At 44.3% G+C, this 25,133-nt stretch overlaps 1 protein-coding gene across 1 annotated transcript; it reads left to right on the top strand.

Moving 5' to 3' along the window:
* Nucleotides 1–19,238, top strand: LOC132885997 (uridine phosphorylase 1-like). The gene is made up of 8 exons (XM_060920535.1): nt 1–784; nt 993–1,047; nt 3,616–3,727; nt 3,873–4,031; nt 4,185–4,299; nt 9,969–10,178; nt 10,279–10,425; nt 18,863–19,238. The coding sequence occupies exons 2-8, from the start codon at nt 1,007–1,009 to the stop codon at nt 19,009–19,011; spliced, it is 933 nt and encodes a 310-aa protein (XP_060776518.1). The 5' UTR covers nt 1–784; nt 993–1,006; the 3' UTR covers nt 19,012–19,238.
* Nucleotides 19,239–25,133: the final 5,895 nt, after the last annotated feature.

Raw genomic sequence — 25,133 nt, 5'->3', positions numbered from 1 at the left:
GCAACTCCAGCAGCCCCACTGGTAGTGGAAAAGCCCCATTTGTATCGACACAGTTATACCACTATCGTACCGGTATAAGTGTGAACACAGCATTAAAGTAACGGGCGTGTGCCCATCTGGAGAATGTGCTATCCGACATTAGATCAGCTGCAGGTTCACTCCTCTCTCTCTCTCTCTCTCTCCTGTCTGACGAGCCTAAAGGAAGTGAAACATTTTGCGTGGACGTTTCACCTCTGCTGATCTCGCGTGATTTTGGCGAATTTGTATGAAGGAAAAAACCCACTTCATTCCAGGTTAAAAATGCATTGTAACGCGCGTTACTGACATTTGTACCGAGTAAAATATTACCAATTTTTTTTCTGTAATGCCTTACATTACCGCAAAAAGCAATGCATTACAGTAACTCATTACTTTTGTAACGCGTTACTCCCAACACTGAATGTGACTAAGTTAGCTGAGGTAATCGGTGTGGTGCTGCAACACTTCTTTACTGGAATAGGATGAAGCGAGCACGTACTCCAGCCGGATGTTATGGGCTCGATTTAAATCGTCACTCTGTTCCCTGTCCACGCCAACTCCATAGAGTAAAAAACAATGCCTTCCTGCACACTCTCTAGCTGACTATGTGCACACTGAGGAGTCGTTTAGGCTCAGCCACAAACTATAGTTGTAATACTGGAAAAAACCGAAAGCTTGTCCACTTGTTCTTTTTTTCTTTTGGCCAGCATTCAGGAGGAACTCCAGTTCATCCTGAGACAGCACTCCAGTCGCCAGTTTGAGAAAGGTAAACGTGTTTTAATAGTGTGAGCGGATTTCCACTTATTCATCTGTTTATAAGATGTCATTCATGAAAGGAAAAGTGAGAGTGTGTGTGTGTGTGTGTGTGTGTGTGAGAGAGAGAGAGAGAGAGGTCAAGACCTTGTTCATAGCCTCACTGTTGATTGTGTTTGTGGTCCACTTCGCTGTCCTGCTGGACCTCTGTGTCTTTTTAGAGGACAAGAAGAAAATGTCTTTCAACGATGAGAGAAATGGAGAAGAGAGTGAAAGGTGGGTAATAAGCTCAGACATTAATCTCTTCTTTAATTTCAACCATAAACAGCTCCTTAAAGTCAAAACCACCCATTAGACCTACTCAAGTTGGACTGGATTTTATGGTCTATAATAAAGAGAGGTTTTAAAAGATGTGGGGAAATGGTCTGTTTGAAGTAGTAATCAGATTAGATTGAATTAGATTAGATAGAACTTTATTGATCCCTTTGGGAGGGTTCCCCAGGTCAGTACGGTCGCCTCACAGCAAGAAGGTTCCGGGTTCGAACCCAGGGCCTTTCTGTGTAGAGTTTGCATGTTCCCCCGTGTCTGTATGGGTTTCCTCTGGGTGCTCCGATTTCCCCCACAGTCCAAAGACATGTACAGGTAGTTAGGTTAACATGGGGCGGCCTTGAGCAAGGTACCGAACCCCTGACTGCTCCCCGGGCGCTCTGATGTGGCTGCCCACTGCTCTGGGTGTGTGTGCGTGTGTTCACTGCTTCAGATGGGTTAAATGCAGAGGATGAATTTCACTGTGCTTGAAGTGTGCATGTGACAAATAAAGGTTTCTTCTTCTATCATTACAGGATAAATAGAAAATAGAGAAAACTTCTAGATAAATTAAATTATTTACATATACAAATAGGGCGGCACAGTGGTGTAGTGGTTAGTGCTGTCGCCTCACAGCAAGAAGGTCCTGGGTTCGAGCCCCGTGGCCGGTGAGGGCCTTTCTGTGTGGAGTTTGCATGTTCTCCCCGTGTCCGCATGGGTTTCCTCCGGGTGCTCCGGTTTCCCCCACAGTCCAAAGACATGCAGGTTAGGTTAACTGGTGACTCTAAATTGACCGTAGGTGTGAATGTGAGTATGAATGGTTGTCTATGTGTCAGCCCTGTGATGACCTGGCGACTTGTCCAGGGTGTACCCCGCCTTTCGCCCATAGTCAGCTGGGATAGGCTCCAGCTTGCCTGCGACCCTGTAGAACAGGATAAAGCGGCTAGAGATAATGAGATAATGAACGAGTCCAAAGATATGCAGGTTAGGTTAATTGGTAGCTCAAATTGACCATGAGTATGAATGGTTGTTTGTGTCTCTGTGTGTGTCAGCCCTGTGATGAGCTGGCAACTTGTCCAGGGTGTGCCCTGCCTCTCACCCATGGTCAGCTGGGATAGGCTCCAGCTTTCTCCCCTTGACCCCGCACAGGATAAGCGGTTAAAACAAACAAACATTAACAATCTCAAATGTCATAAAATATACGAGGGTAAGTCAAAAAGTTCTAAAACAAATGAAAAAAAATCTTTATTTATGAAAATAACAAAGCTATTTCTCTACATAGCCTCCATTTAAGTCTAAACACTTCTGCAAGGAATGTTTCCATCTGAGAATTCCTTCCTTTTTTGAATTCTTTTGAATTCCTTTTGAAATTGTAAGATCTGTCTTAGAACTTTTTGACTTGCCCTCGTATCTTGGGAATTTTACGATAGTGCTGAACTCACTTATGGTTTGTTTTTGTTCACACCGTGATTTTGTTACCCTTATCATGTCCAATTTGTTTTCTTTCAGTTTCATTGTATTAAATTAATTTATACTTCAAGTTTAACCGGATTAATCAAGATTGGGGGAGTCGAACTCTTAAAATTGCAGATCAGGTAATGGGTTATAACAACATCCGCACCATAAAGGAGCATTGGATAGGTTTTTTTTGTTTATTGTTACAGTTAAAGTTTGAGTTTTATTGAAAAATTAAAAATTATTAAAGCATAATGATGATCATAACTATACCTGCTTTTTGATCAACTTAACCACTTTCCTTTCACTGAACTAGTAAATGCACAGTAATAAAAAGGTTATGGTCAGGACAAATGAAAAACCTTGCTGCTTGTCCAACTGCGCAAGTGGATTAAAAAGTTAATGTCGAGCCCTGCGTTATCTCATAGATCACTAACCACCTAAGCCGTGTCTCTGTCCTAACTCGGCGCATCCTCTTCTTATTGTTGCATTGCATTTTGGACCTTTGAGTCCTGCATTTGTTGTGTCCACTATGTCTATTTCTCATCTATATTACACCGAACATTACTGGAAAATGGTGACTGAGAAAATAAGCCTTTGGAATGAAACCTGACCATTATCTTTGTTTCAGATCACTGATTTTCTTTCTTTTTTTTTTTAGATTTTTTTTTGGGCTTTTTGCACCTTTTTTATTGGATAGGACAGTGTAGAGACAGGAAATGAGCGGGAGAGAGAGAGATGGGAAGGGATCGGGAAATGACCGCGGGCCGGAATCGAACCCGGGTCGCCCGCATTCATGGTATGGCGCCTTAACCACCTGAGCCACGACGCCCCCACACTGATTTTCTTTCTATTGTACCAGCATTAGCAGTGCCCCCCTGCGATGCCAGCATAGCACAAAACCTTTTACTTTTTATAGGAGTAATGAAAATACAGCAGGAACCAACTAATTCACACCAGAATCACAAATATTTGAATATAAACACATTTCATGTGTTTCAGGATTGAGTTTTCCTTTACGTCAGTTATACTGCCTGTTTAATTAGTAGGTTTCCATTTATTCATATATTTATTCATTAATAGGTCCATATGTGTTAACAATCCTCATCTGAGCTCCATGAAAGAAGACATACTGTACCATCTCAACCTGGGTACAGCCACTCATGACTTCCCAGAACAGTTTGGGGATGTTAAAGTAAGTTAATAAATGATCACATTGTGTTGCACTATGCTATTATATTGCTTAGTTGTCCAGGGTGTGGCCAACTTCCTTGGTTTTCTTCCTTGCAACTGAGATGACTTCTTGGATCATAACCAAATTGCATTTTCTTTTCTTGTAGTTTGTATGTGTTGGGGGAAGTCCATGGAGAATGAAGTCTTTCATAGAGTACATCGCTAAAGAGCTGGGCCAAGAAGACCCAAAAGGAGAGTACCCAAACATCTGTGAGGGAACAGATCGCTATGCCATGTACAAAGTAGGACCTGTGCTGTCTGTTAGTGTAAGTCATCAAATGTCAAAGGAAAAAGACCCAGAGATTTGATACTTGCAGTGTTCTTTTAACACAATACTTTGTTTGTGTGTGTGTTTTTATATTTTTAAATATCAATCTGAGTAGTTCTGCATTGTTGAGTTTAACGTCTCTGTGTTTTAGCATGGCATGGGCATACCCTCAATCTCAATAATGTTACATGAGCTTATCAAACTCCTCTATCATTCCCGCTGCACTGACGTCACGATCATACGCATTGGGACGTCTGGTGGAATAGGTACACTTTTCTAACACACCAGTTCTCTTAATAAAGCAGTAACAAATACAACACATTTGACTCTAGCCAGCATCTGTTATATGTTGCGCCCAGAATATTTACAACCCCAGTTCTAAAAAAGTTGGGTCGCTGTGTAAACTGTAAATAAAAACAGAATGCGATAATTTGCAAATCACGGAAACCCTGTATTTCATTGAAAATGGTACAAAGACAACAGATCGAACTTTGATACTGAGAATTTTAATGTTTTTTGAAAAATATATGCTCATTTTGAATTTGATGTCAGCAGCTCTTTCCAAAAAAGTTGGCACCGGGGTATGTTTCCCACTGTGCTGCATCACCTCTACTTTTAATAACACTCTGTAAACGTTTGGGAACTGAGGAGACCAGTTGTTGGAGTTTTGAAAGAGAAATGTTTTCTCATTCTTGCATGATATACAGTTTCAGTTGTTCAATAGTTCGAGGTCCCCTTTGTCGTATTTTGTGCTTCATAATGCACCAGATGCTTTAAATTGGAAACAAGTCTGGACTGCAGGCAGGTCAGTTTAGCACCCAGACTCTTTTACTACAGAGTCATGCAGTTTTAATATGTGCACAAAGCGGCTTGGCATTGTCTTGCTGAAAAAAGGAAGGCCTTCCCTGAAAAAGATTTTGTCTGGATGGCAGCATACTGTATTGCTCTGAAACGTGTGTGTGCAGGGGCGCAGATAGGATTTTTGAACTGGGGGGGACTGAGCTGTCAGCAAATGATTCCATTTTGTATGTAATATATATATGTGTGTATATGTATGTATGTATGTGTGTATATATATATATATATATATATATATATATATATATATTAGGGTTGGGCGGTATCCAAATTTTGATACCTTTAAACCGTCTCTGTGTTTTCCCAGGGTATACGGTATTACCGAGAAAAAAATAATATTTTGTTTCGGCCTACTGTGTAACGTGCGCCTATGCCTCAAATGTACTATTTAAAAGCAGCATAGCGAATTATGTGCATTGTGGTATGGATTAAGCAGCAAAGCGAATTTTGTGCATTGATGAATGGATTAAGAGATATTTCAAAGCATCACGCAACTCTTCCTTCATCTTGAAAATAGCATTCAACTGTCGTTTACACATGTCTGCGTTGAAACGCCATTTGCAGCACTATTTCACCTACTCCATCAAAAAAAAGTACACGATGAGCAGGATCATACCCTTTCAAGCATGGGAAATAAAAAAAAGAAAAAGAATCAACCAACACCCAAGTCCGTTTAGACTGCGCGATAAACCATATTCTTCAGCGCAAATGAGGCGAACCTAATTCAAATGCGTGATAGCTGCACAAGGCAAAATCATATGGGCCCACGTCATGCCATGGCGGGGAAATTAATAATCAAATGGCCTTACCTTGCTTAGAACGTTGTCTTGATCACATAACTCCTTACAATTATTCCACTTAAATCCATACGGTTTAACACACCCAACAGAGATAGCAAGCGCATTGCTAATTCCCACCAGAAACCTAACAGTTTACGCTACGATGTTTTCTTCCGTTTCTTCAGTAGATGACATTTCAAACGTTTATTACCCACATCCCAAATGTCATACGTTATATTATATTCCCTTGTTGTTACTCATGTAACCTACTCAAAACACAACTCATTGGAGATCTCGTGGAAGTGGAGTACCCCAGGCTATGGTGTGCCTTAGGGGACATATTAGATTTTTCGTTTGGTTTGAAACCAAAATACTGCTACACTGCCGATGTTGTATTTTTTTTTTCTTGCCACTTACTCATTATCTTGACTTGCCATCTTTCAACCGCGGTCTCAGTCTCTCTTTTTTTTTAGATAGGACAGTATAGAGAGACAGGAACTGAGCGGGGGAGAGAGAGACGGGATCGGGAAATAACCTCGGGTCGGAATCGAACCCGGGTCCCCGGATTTATGGTACGGCGCCTTAGCCCCCGGTCTCAGTCTCTTGCGAAGCTTTCTGTCAGACTCCAAAATGTCACGCAGGGTTGCCATGGTAACGACATAAACAACCCTGCACGCGATGAAAACTTCTTTAGGAAATTGATAGAATTAGTGAAAATACGATCACACAGTTATTCGGGATGATCTTCAATTTATTATTTTATATTATGACCTCATGTACTCCATATTTATTTAGATATTATATATATTTTTTAAATGACGGTAATGAGACCGATACCGTTGGTACTTTTGGATACCTCGGGATACCTTCTTACCGTAATACCGCCCAACCCTAATATATATATATATACACACACACACTACCGTTCAAAAGTTTGGGGTCACTTTGAAATGTCCTTATTTTTGAAAGAAAAGCACTGTTCTTTTCAATGAAGATCACTTTAAACTAATCAGAAATCCACTCTATACATTGCTAATGTGGTAAATGACTATTCTAGCTGCAAATGTCTGGTTTTTGGTGCAATATCTCCATAGGTGTATAGAGGCCCATTTCCAGCAACTCTCACTCCAGTGTTCTAATGGTACAATGTGTTTGCTCATTGCCTCAGAAGGCTAATGGATGATTAGAAAACCCTTGTACAATCATGTTAGCACAGCTGAAAACAGTTGAGCTCTTTAGAGAAGCTATAAAACTGACCTTCCTTTGAGCAGATTGACTTTCTGGAGCATCACATTTGTGGGGTCGATTAAATGCTCAAAATGGCCAGAAAAATGTCTTGACTATATTTTCTATTCATTTTACAACTTATGGTGGTAAATAAAAGTGTGACTTTTCATGGAAAACACAAAATTGTCTGGGTGACCCCAAACTTTTGAACGGTAGTGTGTATACATGTTATTTCACCTCCCTCACTGCCATCACCAGGAACTACCTGCAGGCCAGGACAATGATAACATTTTAACATAGCCTATGGAAATCCAAAGTTTACACATTATCATCACGCACAGAAATTGCAAAACTGCAAAACTAGTTTTAACCTCCTAAGGCCCAAGCTGTTTTTTTACATGCATTTTTTATTTTTCTTTGCTATTTGGGCTTATTAGAACCTGATTAGAATAAAAACTAAGCATCATCTTTTGATAAGATGTACTTTTAGAGAAAAAGTATGTCCACATATGTGGATTCTTGTTCCGAATTTCCATAAAGTGCTGTCCACGCATGTGACCGCTAAGCCCTAGGAGGTTAAAACCACTAAGTTCCAACTGTTAACCATAGCGAGAGGCTGGGCTACGTGTGTGTGTGTAAAGTGTAAACCAGTGCATCCTGACTTTCTAACTATGCCTGTGTGTTGCGTGAGCGGCAGTCAGTCAACAACTCTTCGCAAAGTTTCCTTATGAAACAGTATGCTCGCTGAAATTATGGCAGGGAATGCCAGATTAAACATTAAAACTGCCTTCTGAGCACTGTATCTACAGGCTGCCACCGAAAGAAGGAGGCTACCAGAAAGGCATCACTCCGTACGATTTTACTTTCACTACGACATTACTTTGAACAGACTATCAAAAAATTGCAAGGTGATATGATAAAGTAAGGCACAGTTTACTTACAGTCGTTGTTTTTTGAAAAAACGATGCAATCGTTTTCTGCCTTTTGGCACCCTTCATCATGCCGTGTTGGGGTCCTGAACTAGGAGGCACTGTCCCCGATATACCTGTCAAATTTGTTGTGGGTAACCATAGCAACCAAGCTCGAGCTCGCAACTTGTGCAGTCTGCGCAGTTGCAACTATGTATGTATTTCGAGGACCACAATGGAAATAAGTATTTTTACTTTTTGTGTTATCCTCCGCAATATTTATATTTATATGTTCACATGTTATGTATATGTTTCTATTGCGAAATAAATCAATCAAAAAAAAATTTACTGCTGTGCACCTCAATAAACTGAATGGTAATTAGTCTTTTGATTTTTCCGTGAGGTTTGCCTTATGCAAAGAAAGACAGCATGGACGTTTTTTCCTCCCTATAAGTGGGGGGGACCGAACGAGGTGAATTTAAATCTGGGTGGGACGAATCCCCCCCGTCCCCCCCTCTATCTGCGCCTGTGTGTGTGTGTGTGTCTATATCATTCAGCATTAATGATGCTGAATGATATATGTCCAGATGTCCAAGCTACCCATGTCATGTGCACTAATGCACCCTCATACCATCACAGTTGATGGCTTTTGAACTGTGCACTGATAACAAGCCAGATGGTCCCCCTCCTTTTTAGCCTGGAGAACGCAGTGCTTATGATTTCTAAAAAGAATTTCTACTTTTGATTCGTCAGGCCTCGGGACAATGTTCCACTTCGCCTCAGTCCATCGTAAAAGAGCTCAGGCCCAGAGAAGGTGGCGGTGTTTCTGGATCTTGTTTATATCTGGTTTTAACTTGCATTTGTGGATGAAGTAATGAACTGTTTTCACAGACGATGGTTTTCTGAAGTGTTCCTGAGCCCATACAGTGATTTCCACTACAGACACATGTCTGCTTTTAATGCAGCATCTCCTGAGGGCCTGAAGATCACAGGCATCCAGTGTCAGTTTGCAGCCTTGTCTCTTGCATACAGAGATTTCTCCAGATTCTCTGAATCTTTTAATGATATTAAGTACCACAGATCTCAGTCTCCTCTGTCTTAGCTTAATTCCCAAGCTCTCCACATGTGCTGTCCCTCTGATGTGCTCGTTCCTTATCCTGTCCAACCTTGTCACTCCCATTGCAAACCTTAACATCCTCAACTCCGCCGCCTCCAACTTTGCCTCCTGTCTCTTCGTTAAGGGTACTGTCTCCAATCCATACATCACAGCTGGTTGAGCTGGTTAAGCTAAGAGAGATGAGATGAGACTGAGATGGTCTGGGCACATCCTGAGAAGAGATGCAGAGCATGTGGGAAGGAGAATGTTGAAGATTGAGCTGCCAGGCACACGAAAATGAGGAAGGCCAAAGAGGAGATACATGGATGTGGTGAGAGTGGACATGAAAGTGGCAGGTGTGATAGAGAAGGATGCGGAAGACAAGGAGCAATGGAGACAAAAGATCCGCTGTGGCGACCCCTAATCGGGAGCAGCCAAAAGATGATGATGATGGACCATAGATGATGATGATCCCCAAATTCTTTGCAGTTTTACATTGAGGAACATTATTCTTAAATTGTTGCACTGTTTGCCCACACAGTCTTTCACAGAGTGGTGAACCCCTCCCCATCTTTACTTCTGAGAGACTCAGCCTCTCTAGGATGCTTTTTTTTCTTTTCTTTTTTTAATACCCAATCATGTTACTGACCTGTTGCCAATTAACCAAATTAGGTTTTTTAGCATAACACAACTTTTTCACTCTTTTCTTGCCCCGTCCCAACTTTTCTGAAATGTGTTACTGATATCAAATTCAAAATGAGCATATGTTTTTCAAAAAGCAATAAAATTTCTCAGTCTCATATCAACATTTGATATGTTGTCTTTGCACCATTTTCAATGAAATATAGGGTTCCCATGATTTGAAAATACTTCACATTATTTTTATTTATGTTTTACACAGCGTCCCAACTTTTTTGGAATTGGGCTTGTACTAATTTGATTTATGCATTAACACTAATGTTGTTATTATTAATGTATGTAATCATTAAAGGAAGCAGCAGGGCTTTATATCTGGAATGAACAAGAGTGAAGACACTAAAATCTGGCTGCCTTGGTGTCTTTTTCAGGTCTGCAGCCAGGCACAGTTGTGGTCACCAAAGAGTCAGTGGATGCCATGTTCCTGCCCCGCTTTGAGCAGGTGGTCCTGGGTAAGACAGTGGTGAGGAGCACGGAGCTGAACATTGAGCTGGCAGAGGAGCTGCTACAGTGCGGCAAAGAGCTGGCAGAGTTTGAGACTGTCATTGGGAACACCATGTGCACTCTGGACTTCTATGAAGGTATGGTCGAGTGAGCAATACTGTATATACATTCTTTTTACACCCATTTTGTCAGTTTTAACATTTCTGTCTGTCTCTCTCACTCCCTGCATTGATGCAGGTCAGGCTCGTTTGGATGGGGCTTTCTGTTCATACACTGAAGAGGAAAAACAAAACTACCTGTCCGAGGCGTATGCAGCAGGAGTCCGCAACATTGAGATGGAATCTTCTGTTTTTGCTGCTATGTGCAAACTCAGTAATATAAGAGGTAGAACCTTTACTTTAAAACTCATCAGAGGGAAACGTGAAAATGGCCATATTTGGCAGTTCAGTATAAAACTAGAAGGAATCATTCTTGCTGCAGCCAAAAGTATTTAAAATTGTAAAATCATTTATATAGTTAGATAGAAATCTTAAAATTTGAAAATAAGTCTTAAAATTTAAAATAAAAAGTGGGAAAAGAAATGAGAAAACAATGACATATGAACATAAGTGTAAAGAAATGAAAATAAACCTCTTTAACTCTTTACCCCTTAAAGCAGTTGTTACAGCCACCCTTGTGGCTACTACCGTTCAAAAGTTTGGGGTCACCCAGACAATTTTGTGTTTTCCATGAAAAGTCACAATTTTATTTCCCACCATAAGTTGTAAAATGAATAGAAAATATAGTCAAGACATTTTTCTGGCCATTTTGAGCATTTAATCGACCCCACAAATGTGATGCTCCAGAAACTCAATCTGCTCAAAGGAAGGTCAGTTTTATAGCTTCTCTAAAGAGCTCAACTGTTTTCAGCTGTGCTAACATGATTGTACAAGGGTTTTCTAATCATCCATTAGCCTTCTGAGGCAATGAGCAAACACATTGTACCATTAGAACACTGGAGTGAGAGTTGCTGGAAATGGGCCTCTATACACCTATGGAGATATTGCACCAAAAACCAGACATTTGCAGCTAGAATAGTCATTTACCACATTAGCAATGTATAGAGTGGATTTCTGATTAGTTTAAAGTGATCTTCATTGAAAAGAACAGTGCTTTTCTTTCAAAAATAAGGAAATTTCAAAGTGACCCCAAACTTTTGAACGGTAGTGTATATGTATATACTGTTCAGCCTGAGAACATATTTACAAGAAAAAAAGTCCAAAGACAAGGTTTTGACAAGGTTTTAGACAAGGCATCATATGCCGTCATTATAGGATCTACACGGGGTCGTCATATGTAGTCATTAAGGCGTAAAGAGTTAAATCAGGCTTCATAAGGACATTCTGATGTGGTTCTGAGATTCCAGATGCAGCTGTTTAAACATTGTCAGTAAACGCAGGTTGATTGGAGATGGATGTGCAGGAAGAGTGTCTTTATTACAAATGAAGCAAACAGGCATATAATCCAAAATGGCAGGTTGAATCAATAAATATAAACCGGCAAAAAGGTCAAGCGAGGCACAAACAAACAAGCTCAGAAACCAAAACATAGAGCGAGAGTCAATAACAAGGAAGACAATGCAAAAACAATGGCATGGTAATGGCGGTAAACAACGCAATGCATCACACTGTCTAAGTGTTGGCAACATCCCTTAATGCGGGCTCTGATTGCACCTTAATCTGGGCAGGTGCTTGTCATTAAAGGCGTGTGCTGTTCAGAGCGCACGTGAGCACAAGTCTGTTGTGCGCACCAGTGTGTGCAGATGTGACATAGTAAAGAGCTTTATCTTTAACATGCCATCATTTTTTTTTTTTTAACCAGTGGCTCAAAAAGTGGGTTACAGAACATCACAATTCACTAATTATTGAAGTAACGTTGTTCATGATTGAGTTCCTATATTTATTAAACCAGTTTAGCCGAATGGGATTAATCCAAACCTTCATAACTCAGGCCTATAAATAATTTACCTGGGACTTAGAGTTCTGTCCCTGGAAAGTCAGAAATAAAAATGTTCTCATGCGACAATAAAAATAACCAAAAATAGCCAGACTAGTATTGTACATATTTGAATAATGAGCCTGATATTTAAATTACAACCCCGATTCCAAAAAAGTTGGGACAAAGTACAAATTGTAAATAAAAACGGAATGCAATGATGTGGAAGTTTCAAAATTCCATATTTTATTCAGAATAGAACATAGATGACATATCAAATGTTTGAACTGAGAAAATGTATCATTTAAAGAGAAAAATTGGGTGATTTTTAAATTTCATGACAGCAACACATCTCAAAAAAGTTGGGACAAGGCCATGTTTACCACAGTGAGACATCCCCTTTTCTCTTTACAACAGTCTGTAAACGTCTGGGGACTGAGGAGACAAGTTGCTCAAGTTTAGGGATAGGAATGTTAACCCATTCTTGTCTAATGTAGGATTCTAGTTGCTCAACTGTCTTAGGTCTTTTTTGTCGTATCTTCCGTTTTATGATGCGCCAAATGTTTTCTATGGGTGAAAGATCTGGACTGCAGGCTGGCCAGTTCAGTACCCGGACCCTTCTTCTACGCAGCCATGATGCTGTAATTGATGCAGTATGTGGTTTGGCATTGTCATGTTGGAAAATGCAAGGTCTTCCCTGAAAGAGACGTCGTCTGGATGGGAGCATATGTTGCTCTAGAACCTGGATAAACCTTTCAGCATTGATGGTGTCTTTCCAGATGTGTAACCTGCCCATGCCACACGCACTAATCAGAGATGCAGGCTTCTGAACTGAGCGCTGATAACAACTTGGGTCGTCCTTCTCCTCTTTAGTCCGAATGACACAGCGTTCCTAATTTCCATAAAGAACTTCACATTTTGATTCGTCTGACCACAGAACAGTTTTCCACTTTGCCACAGTCCATTTTAAATGAGCCTTGGCCCAGAGAAGACGTCTGCGCTTCTGGATCATGTTTAGATACGGCTTCTTCTTTGAACTATAGAGTTTTAGCTGGCAACGGCGGATGGCACGGTGAATTGTGTTCACAGATAATGTTCTCTGGAAATATTCCTGAGCCCATTTTGTGATTTCCAATACAGAAGCATGCCTGGTTGTGATGCAGTGCTGTCTAAGGGCCCGAAGATCACGGGCACCCAGTACGGTTTTCCGGCCTTGACCCTTACGCACAGAGATTCTTCCAGATTCTCTGAATCTTTTGATGATATTATGCACTGTAGATAATGATATGTTCAAACTCTTTGCAATTTTACACTGTTGAACTCCTTTCTGATATTGCTCCACTATTTGTCGGCACAGAATTAGGGGGATTGGTGATCCTCTTCCCATCTTTACTTCTGAGAGCCGCTGCCACTCCAAGATGCTCTTTTTATACCCAGTCATGTTAATGACCTATTGCCAATTGACCCAATGAGTTGCAATTTGGTCCTCCAGCTGTTCCTTTTTTGTACCTTTAACTTTTCCAGCCTCTTATTGTCCCTGTCCCAACTTTTTTGAGATGTGTTGCTGTCATGAAATTTCAAATGAGCCAATATTTGGCATGAAATTTCAAAATGTCTCACTTTTGACATTTGATATGTTGTCTATGTTCTATTGTGAATACAATATCAGCTTTTGAGATTTGTAAATTATTGCATTCCGTTTTTATTTACAATTTGTACTTTGTCCCAACTTTTTTGGAATCGGGGTTGTACATTGGGTGTGATAGAAGCCCAGCAACATTAAGAACCTAATATACATTCATCTCTAGCCGAGAGAGAGATTGATCCTAATATCCCTCTGTAGCAAGTGTTCTAGGTGGGTGGAGCACAGAAGCACAGCAGGCCAGTACTGAGTTCTCAATAACTCTTTTATTATCAACTTTTCAGCTTCTATACATTTACTTATATACATATACACACATGCTACACACACGTGTTCTGGTCGGGAGGGAGACCGCTCTGCTCTCGCTCTCCTCCTTAAATAGGGCGCGGTCACTGGGGAAGACACACAAACACAGGTTAATTCGCACCAGGTGTAGTGATTCTGCCACTTACCTTCCCTGACTCCGCCCTCCGGTCACAGACTGATGCTTGACCACGCCCCCACTGCCACATACCCCCACCACCCGACTCAGGCTGGGCAGCCGTCCGGCCCGCAGCTGACTCCCCCCCCCCCCCCGATGGGAGAGGAAGTCCGCCACGACCATCTGCGTCCCCGGCCTGTGGACCACCTTGAAGTTAAAGGGTTGGAGTGCCAGATACCAACGGGTGATCCGCGCGTTGGCATCCTTCATGCGGTGGAGCCACTGGAGGGGCGCGTCGTCCGAACAGAGGGTGAAAGGGTGTCCCAGCAGGTAGTAACGGAGGGCGAGGACTGCCCACTTGATGGCCAGGCACTCCTTCTCTATGGTGCTGTAGCGCCCCTCACGCACTGACAGCTTTCGACTTGTATACAGCACTGGGCGATCCTCCCCCTCCCCCTTCTGGGACAAAACAGCCCCCAGCCCTCTGTCCGACATGTCCGTCTGCAATATGAAAGGGAGAGAAAAGTCAGGGGAGTGTAACAGTGGCCCCCCACACAGTGCAGCCTTTACCTCAGAAAAAGCCCGCTGGCATTGCTCCGTCCACTGGACCGGATCTGGTGCCCCCTTTTTAGTGAGATCAGTCAGCGGGCTGGTGACGTCCGAATAATTAGGTATAAACCTGCGATAATAGCCAGCCAGCCCCAGGAACTGTCTCACCCCCTTTTTGGTCTTGGGCCTCGGGCAGGCCGCAGTCGCTGCAGTCTTGTTAATTTGGGGACGCACCTGCCCATTGCCCAAGTGTAAGCCCAGATACCGTACTTCCAATCGCACACTTCTTCGGGTTGGCTGTGAGACCCGCCCGCCTCAGCGACCTAAGGACGGCCCTCAGGTGTTGTAGGTGCCGCGGCCAGTCATTACTATAAATAATGATGTTGTCAAGGTATGCAGCAGCATAGGTGGCGTGGGGGCGGAGGACCCTATCCATCAGCCGCTGAAACGTAGCGGGCGCCCCAAACAGCCCAAAAGGAAGTGTGACAAACTGGTGTAAGCCGAACAGTGTGGAAAAGGCCGTTTTTTCTCGGGGATAATGGAGTCAAGGGGATCTGCCAATAACCCTTTGTCAAATCCAGTGTCGAGTAAAAGCAAGCCGTGCCTAGTCGATCGAGCAACTCATCAATACGAGGAATTGAGTACGCGTCGAATTTAGACACTGTGTTGACTTTTCTATAGTCCACACAGAACCGGACCAACCCGTCGGCCTTGGGTACCAAGACCACCGGACTGCTCCAGTCACTGTGGGACTCCTCGACAATGCCCATTTTGAGCATGGTCTTGAGTTCTTCCCGAACCACCTTTTTCTTGTATTTGGGCAGTCTGTAAGGGCGGCTACGCACTACCACCCCTGGGGCGTCTCAATGTGGTGTTCTATGAGGTGGGTGCGGCCGGGCAGGGGCAAGAACACGTCAGAAAATTCTGTTTGCAACCGGGCGACCTCCGCGAGCTGGGTCGGTGAGAGGTGGGCTCCACAGGGGACTGGAGCGGTGGGTGATGCCAATTTTCCCTTTTGAACCTCCGGCCCCAGCTCCGCCTTCTCAGGAACCACCGACACCAGCGCCACGGGGACCTCCTCGCTCCAACGTTTTAACAGATTGAGGTGGTATACCTGTAACGCCCCACCCCTGTCCGTTCGCCTCACCTCATAGTCGACGTCCCCAACTCGCCGTGTGACCTCAAAGGGTCCTTGCCACCTGGCGATTAATTTAGAGCTTGATGTGGGCAACAGTACGATTACTTCATCTCCCGGTGCGAACTCCCTGAGGCGCGTACCCTTGTTGTACAGGCGGGTTTGTCGTTCTTGGGCCTGCCGCAAATTCTCCTGGGTTAGGTGGGCGAGTGTGTGTTTTGCGCGCAGGTCAATAACGTATTGAATTTCATTTTTACTATGTGAAGGTCCCTCCTCCCAATTTTCCCGCAGCACATCTAGAATGCCACGCGGCTTCCGCCCATATAACAATTCAAACGGTGAGAACCCCGTGGAGGCTTGTGGGACCTCTCGTACTGAAAACAACAAGGGTTCGAGCCACTTATCCCAATCACGCGCATCCTCACTTAGGAATTTTTTTAATTATATTTTGAGGGTGCGATTGAACCGTTCAACTAAACCATCCGTTTGTGGGTGATAAACGCTGGTGCGGATCGGCTTAATACCCAACAACCTATACAGTTCCTTTAGTGTACGTGACATAAACACTGTGCCTTGATCAGTCAGAATCTCTTTCGGGATTCCAACTCGGGAGATAACACGGAACAGCGCCTCTGCAATACTGCGTGCTGAGATATTGCGAAGAGGCACTGCTTCCGGGTATCGCGTTGCATAGTCCACTAGAACTAATATAAAGCGGTACCCTCGTGTTGACCGATCTAATGGCCCGACGAGATCCATCCCAATTCTTTCAAACGGAGTCTTGATTAATGGGAGAGGGCGCAAAGGCGCTTTTGGAATGGCCACTGGATTTACTAACTCGCATTCGCGGCACGCCGTACACCACCTACGGACATCGCCGCGAATCCCTGGCCAATAGAACCGGGCCATTATTCGGGCTAGTGTTTTATCCTGCCCTAAGTGTCCAGCCATGGGATTAAAGTGAGCCGCCTGGAATACCAATTCCCGGCGGCTCTTCGGAATCAAAAGCTGCGTAATTTGCTCTTTAGTTTGAGTGTCCTGCGTCACTTGGTATAATCTATCCTTCATAATCGCGAAGTAGGGGAAGGATGGGGTGGCGGTTGGCTGGAGCATTTGACCATCGATTACTCTCACTTGGTCAAACGCATGCCGCAGAGTCTCGTCTCGCGACTGCTCCGTAGAAATTCCCCGAGAGAGAGAGAGAGGAGGGGCCGGCGGCTCCTCACTCTGATGTGGAGCTGACGTAGATGGCTCTGTGACAGCTGCTCCCACCAACGCGACACCGGGACCTCCCCCTGCTGACCTATGGCAGGACCCACTCTTCACTAAATGACTCATTAATTCCCCAAATCCCGGCCAGTCAGTCCCCAAAATTATAGAGTGGGTGAGGCGAGGATTAACCGCCGCCTTTACTATAAATTTCTCCCCTCAAAACAGAATGTGAACTGACACTAAAGGGTAGCTTTGAACATCCCCGTGCACACACCTTCACCAATTGTGCTCCCCCCCAATGCCTCATCTTGCACCAGGCTTTGGTGGATTGAGGTCTGATTACAGCCAGAATCCACCAAAGCCTGATACGTATCCCCTTGGATACTCACCGGTATGCAATACGCTCCGGCCCGATCGAGGGCGGCTCCTGGCGCGTCGGGGATCCGGACCACCGCGCCCACCTCCATCGCCGAGCACTGATGCTGGAGGTGCCCCAGCTCCCCGCAGCGCCAGGACACCAGCCCGGGCTCCCTTTCTGCACCGGTGTTCCGGATATCACTCACCTGAGGGGGGGGAAAGACAGACACGGAAGTAGGAGAAGATAAGACACCGCAGGTGCGGGGAGCCGGCTGGGGTGGAGCCGGCCCCCGCCTCCGCGGTGGGGGAATGGGGCGAGGGAGAGGAACAGAAGGAGAGAGAGGGGAGGGGAGAAGGGGAGACACGCTATCCTGCCGTTGGAATGGCCGCCATATGGTCCTCCGCCAGCTCAATGGCCTGATCCAGCAATGCCGGGCGATGGCACTGGACCCACTCCGCGGTTCCCTCTGGAAGTCGAGCGACGAATTGCTCCAGTGCCACCAGATTGATGATCTCCTCAGCGTCGTGGTTGTCGGCCCTCAGCCACCGGCGGCAGGCATCCCGGAGTTGCTGGCCAAACACGAACGGCCGGCCGACCTCCTCCAGGCGCAGCGCGCGGAAGCGCTGCCGCTGCTGCTCCGGAGTGCGACCCACGTGCTGGAGGACGGCCCTGCGGAAGTCTGCGTAGACCAGCTGGCTGTCGGCGGGGAGCTGTAGCGCGGCCAGCTGTGCCTCGCCTGTGAGGAGGGGGAGGAGGCGCGCCGTGCGCTGTTCCACCGGCCAACCCCACGCCTCTGCTGCCTGCTCAAAGAGAATGAGGAAGGCCTCGGGGTCGTTGTGTGGGCCCATCTTCGTCAGGGTGAGGTGGGAAGGGCCCGCGGCGGTGGAGGTGGTGGACCCCGTCGACGCGAGTAGGTGCACCCCGTCGACGCGAGTAGGTGCCGGAACGCCCGGCGATCTTCCTGCTGCGCCAGCACCAGGGCCTCGAACCTTCGCTCCTGTTCTTCCCGGAGGGCGACCAGCGCATGGTGCTGGCTCTGTTGGGCCGTGGCGAGGGCATAGACCAGGTCCTTGAAGGGGGAGGACTCCATGGGGCTGTTCTCTCCTGCGCTCTGCCCGGGTTTCGGCACCACTGTAGCAAGTGTTCTAGGTGGGTGGAGTACAGAAGCACGACAGGCCAGTACTGAGTTCTCAATAACTCTTTTATTATCAGCTCTTCAACTTCTATACATTTACTTATATACATATACACACACGCCACACACACGTGTTCTGGTCGGGAGAGAGACCGCTCTGCTCTCGCTCTCCTCCTTAAATAGGGTGCAGTCACTGGGGAAGACACATAAACGCAGGTTAATTTGCACCAAGTGTAGTGATTCTGCCACTTACCTTCCCTGACTCCGCCCTCCGGTCACAGACCGACGCTTGACCACGCCCCCACTGCCACACCCTCCTTCATATATTAAATGTTTCTTATTTCAAAGATGCAACATTGCATAGTTGTAAAATCTCTTTTCGATTTGTTTCCCAGCGGCTGTGGTGTGTGTGACCCTGTTGGACCGGCAGAAAGGAGACCAGCTGACCAGTTCTCATGATGTCATGCACAGCTACCAACAAAGACCACAGATCCTCGTTGGCCATTACATCAAAAAGAAGCTTAATGCCTTCCAGAGAAATTAGCTTTTACATTCATAACACTGGAATATAAACAAGCCAAAGTTTTAAAGACATCTCGGTATGATTTTATATGATTTATCCAGTCTTGCCTTTGCTAGCAGTCACACTCCTGAACACTGCTAATGAAACATTTGAATATTTTGAGATTTTATGACACTCCTTGCTTGATGCTGTCTGTTATTTGAAATAATGTATATAATAAAATTCAGAGCTATTATTTAAAGACTAAATCAAGTTGTTGTGTCATGAGTAGCATCTCTGTACTGAAATGTAAAACATCAAATATTTAACAGCCTCCAAAACTCCATGGGCCTCAAACATGTTCCCCATGCTTGGCCCCACCCATCCATACCAACACTCTTCTTTTCAGTGTGCTGACTCAAACTATTATTGTTGTTCTCTGAAAACTGCACACGAATGCAGATACGGATCATGCTCTTGGTTGATTTGAAACTAGGGATGTCCCTGATACGGCCTTGTGTGCCAATAGTAGAAGATGGTACTCTTTAATATGGTTGTACCAAACTGTCAATCTTTATTTCTATATTATTGGTTCAGACTAAGGGCAGCTCAGGTTATCGTCTGCATGGTGTTTGGGTGATTCTAGCACATTCTCCAGTTTCCTCCTACTTTCCAAAAAATGGTGTGTGTGTGTCCTGACTTCCTGGGTGTGTTCAAGCTGGAAAAACACTAAAATGTGCGGGACGGGCTTTTTGCAGGACCACGGCTAGGAAATTATGAATTAGTGGATGGTTCAGATGATGTGTAGAACTTTTTAAATAAAAAAAAAAAACACCACACACACAATAAACACGATTTACTCAGAAGACTTGTTTATACTTAATAATGGAACCCAAACTTTTAATCATGCATCTACTCCACATGATACAGGAAAAATTCTGGAGCCTTTCAGTATCTTTGACTAGTTGTTGATGTATACTAGGATCTCTAACACAGGGATTCTCTTCCCAGTCCTCTGTGTCTCAAAGACGGACTACATTTTCTGCTCTATCTCTGTGTTGTGAGAGTTGGGTTACAGTGGCTTTCCAACCCAAACCTGAGGACAATACACCACATTTTAGTGAATTCCCGCTCGGACACACCCAGAGGTGGTGTTGGGTTTGATAATTAGCCGAATGTATCAGTGATGTGCTTGAGGGGAGGAAAAAATCAATAAAACAAACAAGGACCAAGAACGAGATGCTCAGACAATAAGCTCTGGAATATGACAACCAGCTGCCAAAAAAAAAAAAGACACAAGTGCAGAACATGCTTTGAACTTCTGTGTTTCTAGACTCTCTCTCTCTCTGTTCATGTTCCCTTGAGCAGCTCCATTTGCTTCCTCTTGTCCTTTGCCCTGTTGAGAGCCATCCTGAACAGATGGCAGTACAGCTCCACTGCAGCCAGAGTAACATCATTGCCTGGCACTGGATACGTGATGAGGTCACAGTCTGAGTCGATGATGCCCACTGTGGGAATGTTGATCTTGGCAGCATTGCATATGCCAGTGTGTGTCTAGAAGACACTTTTGTGCACAGAGGAAGATGAGATTATGTAAGCGCACCCCAATGGCACTGACATTGGTGAGCACACCTCCCTGCCAGTAGTGGGCGTGAGTGTATTTGCTACATTGTTGCACCTGTTAGATTGAAGTAAATTTTCTGTTTCCCCTTCAGTAAAGAATTGCAAGCAGGCACCAAGACTTAGTGAGAGAGATGGGTTGATTTTATTAGAGAAGCTTCATAAATGCACACTGGTGCTGTCTGAGACACTCTCTGCCCCAGATACACTTTCTCCATGCTCAAAAAACACTTTCAGGTTTCTCACAACAAAAAAGTCTCTTAAAACATTTAATCCATAACACAGATGTTACTGTGGGCACATACCATTTTTCTCCATCAGGCAGAGGATTACACGTATTCTGAAATAAGAATTTTAAGAAGCTCTTAAACTGGGCTGCCAACTCTCACGCAATGAGCGTGAGACACACGCATTTGATTGTCTTCACACACACGCCATACCTCCGATTTCTCATGCTAGAAAAAAATCTAGTTTATCTATCTGATCTAGGCTACCCATTGCGTCGCGCCAACCACTTGCGATAGATCAATTATGCCTTACGCACGGCTAAACAGGCAGAGAGGTGTTCCCTTCTGTACACACTCCCCTATGGTAGGTGGCGCATCTAATGATGCTGCACTCGCCGGAAGTTGGATAATTGCCTACCGTCAATTTAGAGGAGGAGGAAGGAGAAGAAGGTATCCGAGTTGAAGACGGGTGTCTCAGACAGGTTTGTACATATGCACGCCAATGTGTGGCGTTACTGGCGTAATTATGAACTTATATAAAGTTTCTGAATCGTTTTAGCCTATAAGTGTTGTGAGAATATTTAATGCCATATCGAGAGCTGTGTACTAGGCATGTGAAATCATTATAGGCCTCCTGCCGTGCCACAGCCTCTATCTTCCCCAACAAGCAGCACGGGAGACCATCTCCTTAGCACACGGTTATTAAGGCGCATTTTTAGTTTGTTTACTGTATGTTATCATACTTTGACTTTATTTGAAGCCATACTGGAAATGTTGTAAAATAAAGCAAGTAAGAGATAATATTACAAATGCAAGAAGAGCCATTAGCCACCATACCTATTGTTTATTTATAGGGTATTTATTTTTAATTATTTATGATGTATGTAATTGCTCAGTTAAAGTAAATAAAGCATGGTCACCTGTAATATCAAAGAACTTGAACTTGTGAATAATTAAAAAAAAAAAGACAGAGAACAATATACTGAGGAGACAGGGTTTCAAAGAGGGCAAAACAGGTAGAGAATATTTGTCAGATAACAGGCCCTGATGAATGCTCTATTACTAATAAGAAACATAGATAAGAAATAAATTAATAAGAAATATATTAATATAGCTTATTTAAGTATGACCAAAATTTTTAAGCCCAACTTTGTGTGCACAGTCCCACCTATGGCCAAGGTTCAGCTTTTTGTGTTTCAATACTGTTCAAACTTAATCATTTTAATGTTTCTTGTAGCACATGCACATTTTGCTTACTGTTTAAGCATTTTATTTGTTCTTTTGCTGTTAATATTTTTCCCCATGCCAATCTTCTGCTGAACCCAGTGGTGGGGAAAGCCCTTAAATGCATAATGAATAGTCAGTGAGGGACAATCTTATTTTTTGCAACAGTTATTAAAAACTTAACATTTAGTTTCAATTCAGAAGGTATTTAGGCTTAGCTGATGAAATATTTTCAAACATGAACTTGCCTTTAAATCTGAAACACAGGTCTATAGGGCTACAGGAACATTGGCGGTCATCTGTAGTTTTCTAGTGTGGGGGCTTTTAAGCCAAAACTTGGTGCTTTTGTTGGCCACAAGCTGAAGGCCTGGCAAGTCAGGGTGTGTAAGAATGTAGGTATGGCACAGCAGGCCACTCCAAAAATCCACCAGAATGCAGGAACATCTACTAAATCCAAAATCTCAAACACCCCCCCCCCCCCCCCCCCCCCAATTGTCCATCTCCAGCTGAACGACCCACAAACAAAACACCAGAATGCAGGGGGACAAGTGAATATCAAACTGAATACAAAATTCCCACTTACTGCATGGTGTGCGGAAAATTTTGCCGTCAAACCCCCCCCCCCCCCCCCCCAAAAAAATCTCACTCCAAGGAATTTTGAAAAGTTGGCAGCCCTGCCTTAAAGGAGATACGCAGAACCTTTATTTTTAAATAAATTTGAGTAGATAGTATCGCCATCCCGGCACGGTGGTGTAGTGGTTAGCGCTGTCGCCTCACAGCAAGAAGGTCTGGGTTCGAGCCCCGTGGTTGGTGAGGGCCTTTCTGTGCGGAGTTTGCATGTTCTCCCCATGTCCGTGTGGGTTTCCTCCGGGTGCTCCGGTTTCCCCCACAGTCCAAAGACATGCAGGTTAGGTTAACTGGCGACTCTAAATTGACCGTAGGTGTGAATGTGAATGGTTGTCTGTGTCTATGTGTCAGCCCTGTGATGACCTGGCGACTTGTCCAGGGTGTACCCCGCCTTTCGCCCATAGTCAGCTGGGATAGGCTCCAGCTTGCCTGCGACCCTGTAGAACAGGATAAAGCAGCTAGAGATAATGAGATGAGATGAGTATCACTATCCTTGACTCTTGTATATTGCATAAATGGGAATAAAAATTTAATTTTTATATATATGAGAGTTAAAATCGACCACAAAGTTGGCATTCGAGCTGCCCCGCTGAGCCAGCCAGCCCTGAGTGAGTGACGTCACAGCAGTAACCGGTTTTAAGGCCGAGGCCTTTGACAGCTATAGACCAAAGTCATATAAATAAAAATTTATGGTGAAAGTAAGAAATAGCGTTACCAACTTGCTCAACTAAGACTGATTTGACTTCACTGATTGTGGGTTGACTCTCATTAAAACAGGATAGGTGTTATAACTTATGCAACATACATGTACATGCATGCATTTTCACTGATAAAACGTAAAAGACTAATTAAATAATCAGATGAACTGAGACAATCACATTCTGAAGCAAATTAAATAATCTTATACCGCTAACTTATACACACAATACAAGTTACATGTTTTAATCTAAATGCAGGTAAACAACGAGTGTTTTTGTGATGTAACCAAATGAGAGTCGCATCTTACCCATCTGTGTTCTCGCTTCTTGAAGGCCGATGTTGTGGCTGATTGTTTCGAAACAATCTGACTTTCAGTTCGTTCAGTTCTCCGTTCATTCGCTTCTTCCATGTAAGGGTGAGATATTGCTGCTGAGGCAAGCATATCCAGTGGAAAAATCAGACGGCTGGTCCACTCATTCTCCATGAGTGTCTCCCATGCTTGTTTTGCAATGCTCTGAGAGGGATAGGAAGCATCATGAAGGGCTATGTTTTAACTGCAGTGAGTCCAGCCATCTGATAGCCAAGTGTCCAATTTGCTACCAAACCCTAGAAGGGAGGGTCTCACCTGCCAGGAAACCTGTCCGCCCAGACTGGTGAGGCATAAATTCATTCGCACACCGCATTCTCTCAAGATGCCAGTACTGTTAAAGCTCCCAAACTTGATCCATGTTCTCTCTCCCTTCATAGACTCAGGGGCAGACAGTAATTTTATCAGTACTGAGATTGTCCAGAAGTACAACCTGCCCATAGAAGAACTCCAGTGACCAGTAAACCTTAAGGCCATTGATGGGGGCCCCATCAGTGACGGGCTCATTACAACACGCACGTCACCTCTTGAAATCCAGGTTGGGGCTCTGCATGTAGAACACATCACCTTGGTCACCACACAGCTCAGCATGCTCTCATCTTGGGGTTCCCGTGGCTCCAGCTTCATGATCCCCTAATATTCTGGCAACACAGATTCTGCAATGGTCCCCATCTTGCTTCCAGAACTGCCTGAAACTTCCACAAGTCTCTCTTTCATCCACCTCTGTGGAGAGCCCGCTGCCAGGTACCATTGACAATGTTCCTCCTTGTTATCATGATCTCAAAGAAGTTTTCAGCAAGGGTAAGGCTAGTGGCCTGCCTCCTCACTGAACATATGACTGTGCCATAGACCTCCTCCCAGGTACGACTCCATCTCACAAACGCATATCCTCTGTCCATCACCAAACAAGTTGCCATGGAAGAGTATGTACAGGAGGCACTACAACAGGGGTACATTAGACCATCCACATCTCCAGCTTCAACCAGCTTTTTCTTTGTGGAAAAGAAAGGAGGGGGCCTTCGCCCCTGCATCGACTACCAAGGTTTAAACCAGATCACACTCAAATACCCTTATCTGCTTCCCCTGATGCTATCAGCCTTGGAACAGCTACGGTTAGCTAGAATATTCACCAAGTTGGACCTTCGAAGTGCTTACAACCTGGTCAGAGTTCGTTAAGGTGATGAATGGAAGATCGCCTTTAGCACAATGTCTGGGCACATCGAATATGTGGTCATGCCTTATGGACTTTCTTGCGCTCCCAGCATTTTCCAATGCTTGATCAGTGATGTCCTCGGAGACATGCTGGGACACTTCATCACTGCTTACATAGGTGATATTCTAATCTACTCCCCCGAAAATGGCTCACATCACAAACATGTAAGGTCAGTACTTGCCCGGTT

The sequence above is a fragment of the Neoarius graeffei genome, chromosome 5 (assembly GCF_027579695.1).
Source record: "Neoarius graeffei isolate fNeoGra1 chromosome 5, fNeoGra1.pri, whole genome shotgun sequence".
Taxonomy (NCBI): domain Eukaryota; kingdom Metazoa; phylum Chordata; class Actinopteri; order Siluriformes; family Ariidae; genus Neoarius; species Neoarius graeffei.
This window is presented reverse-complemented; position numbering and strand designations above follow the sequence as displayed.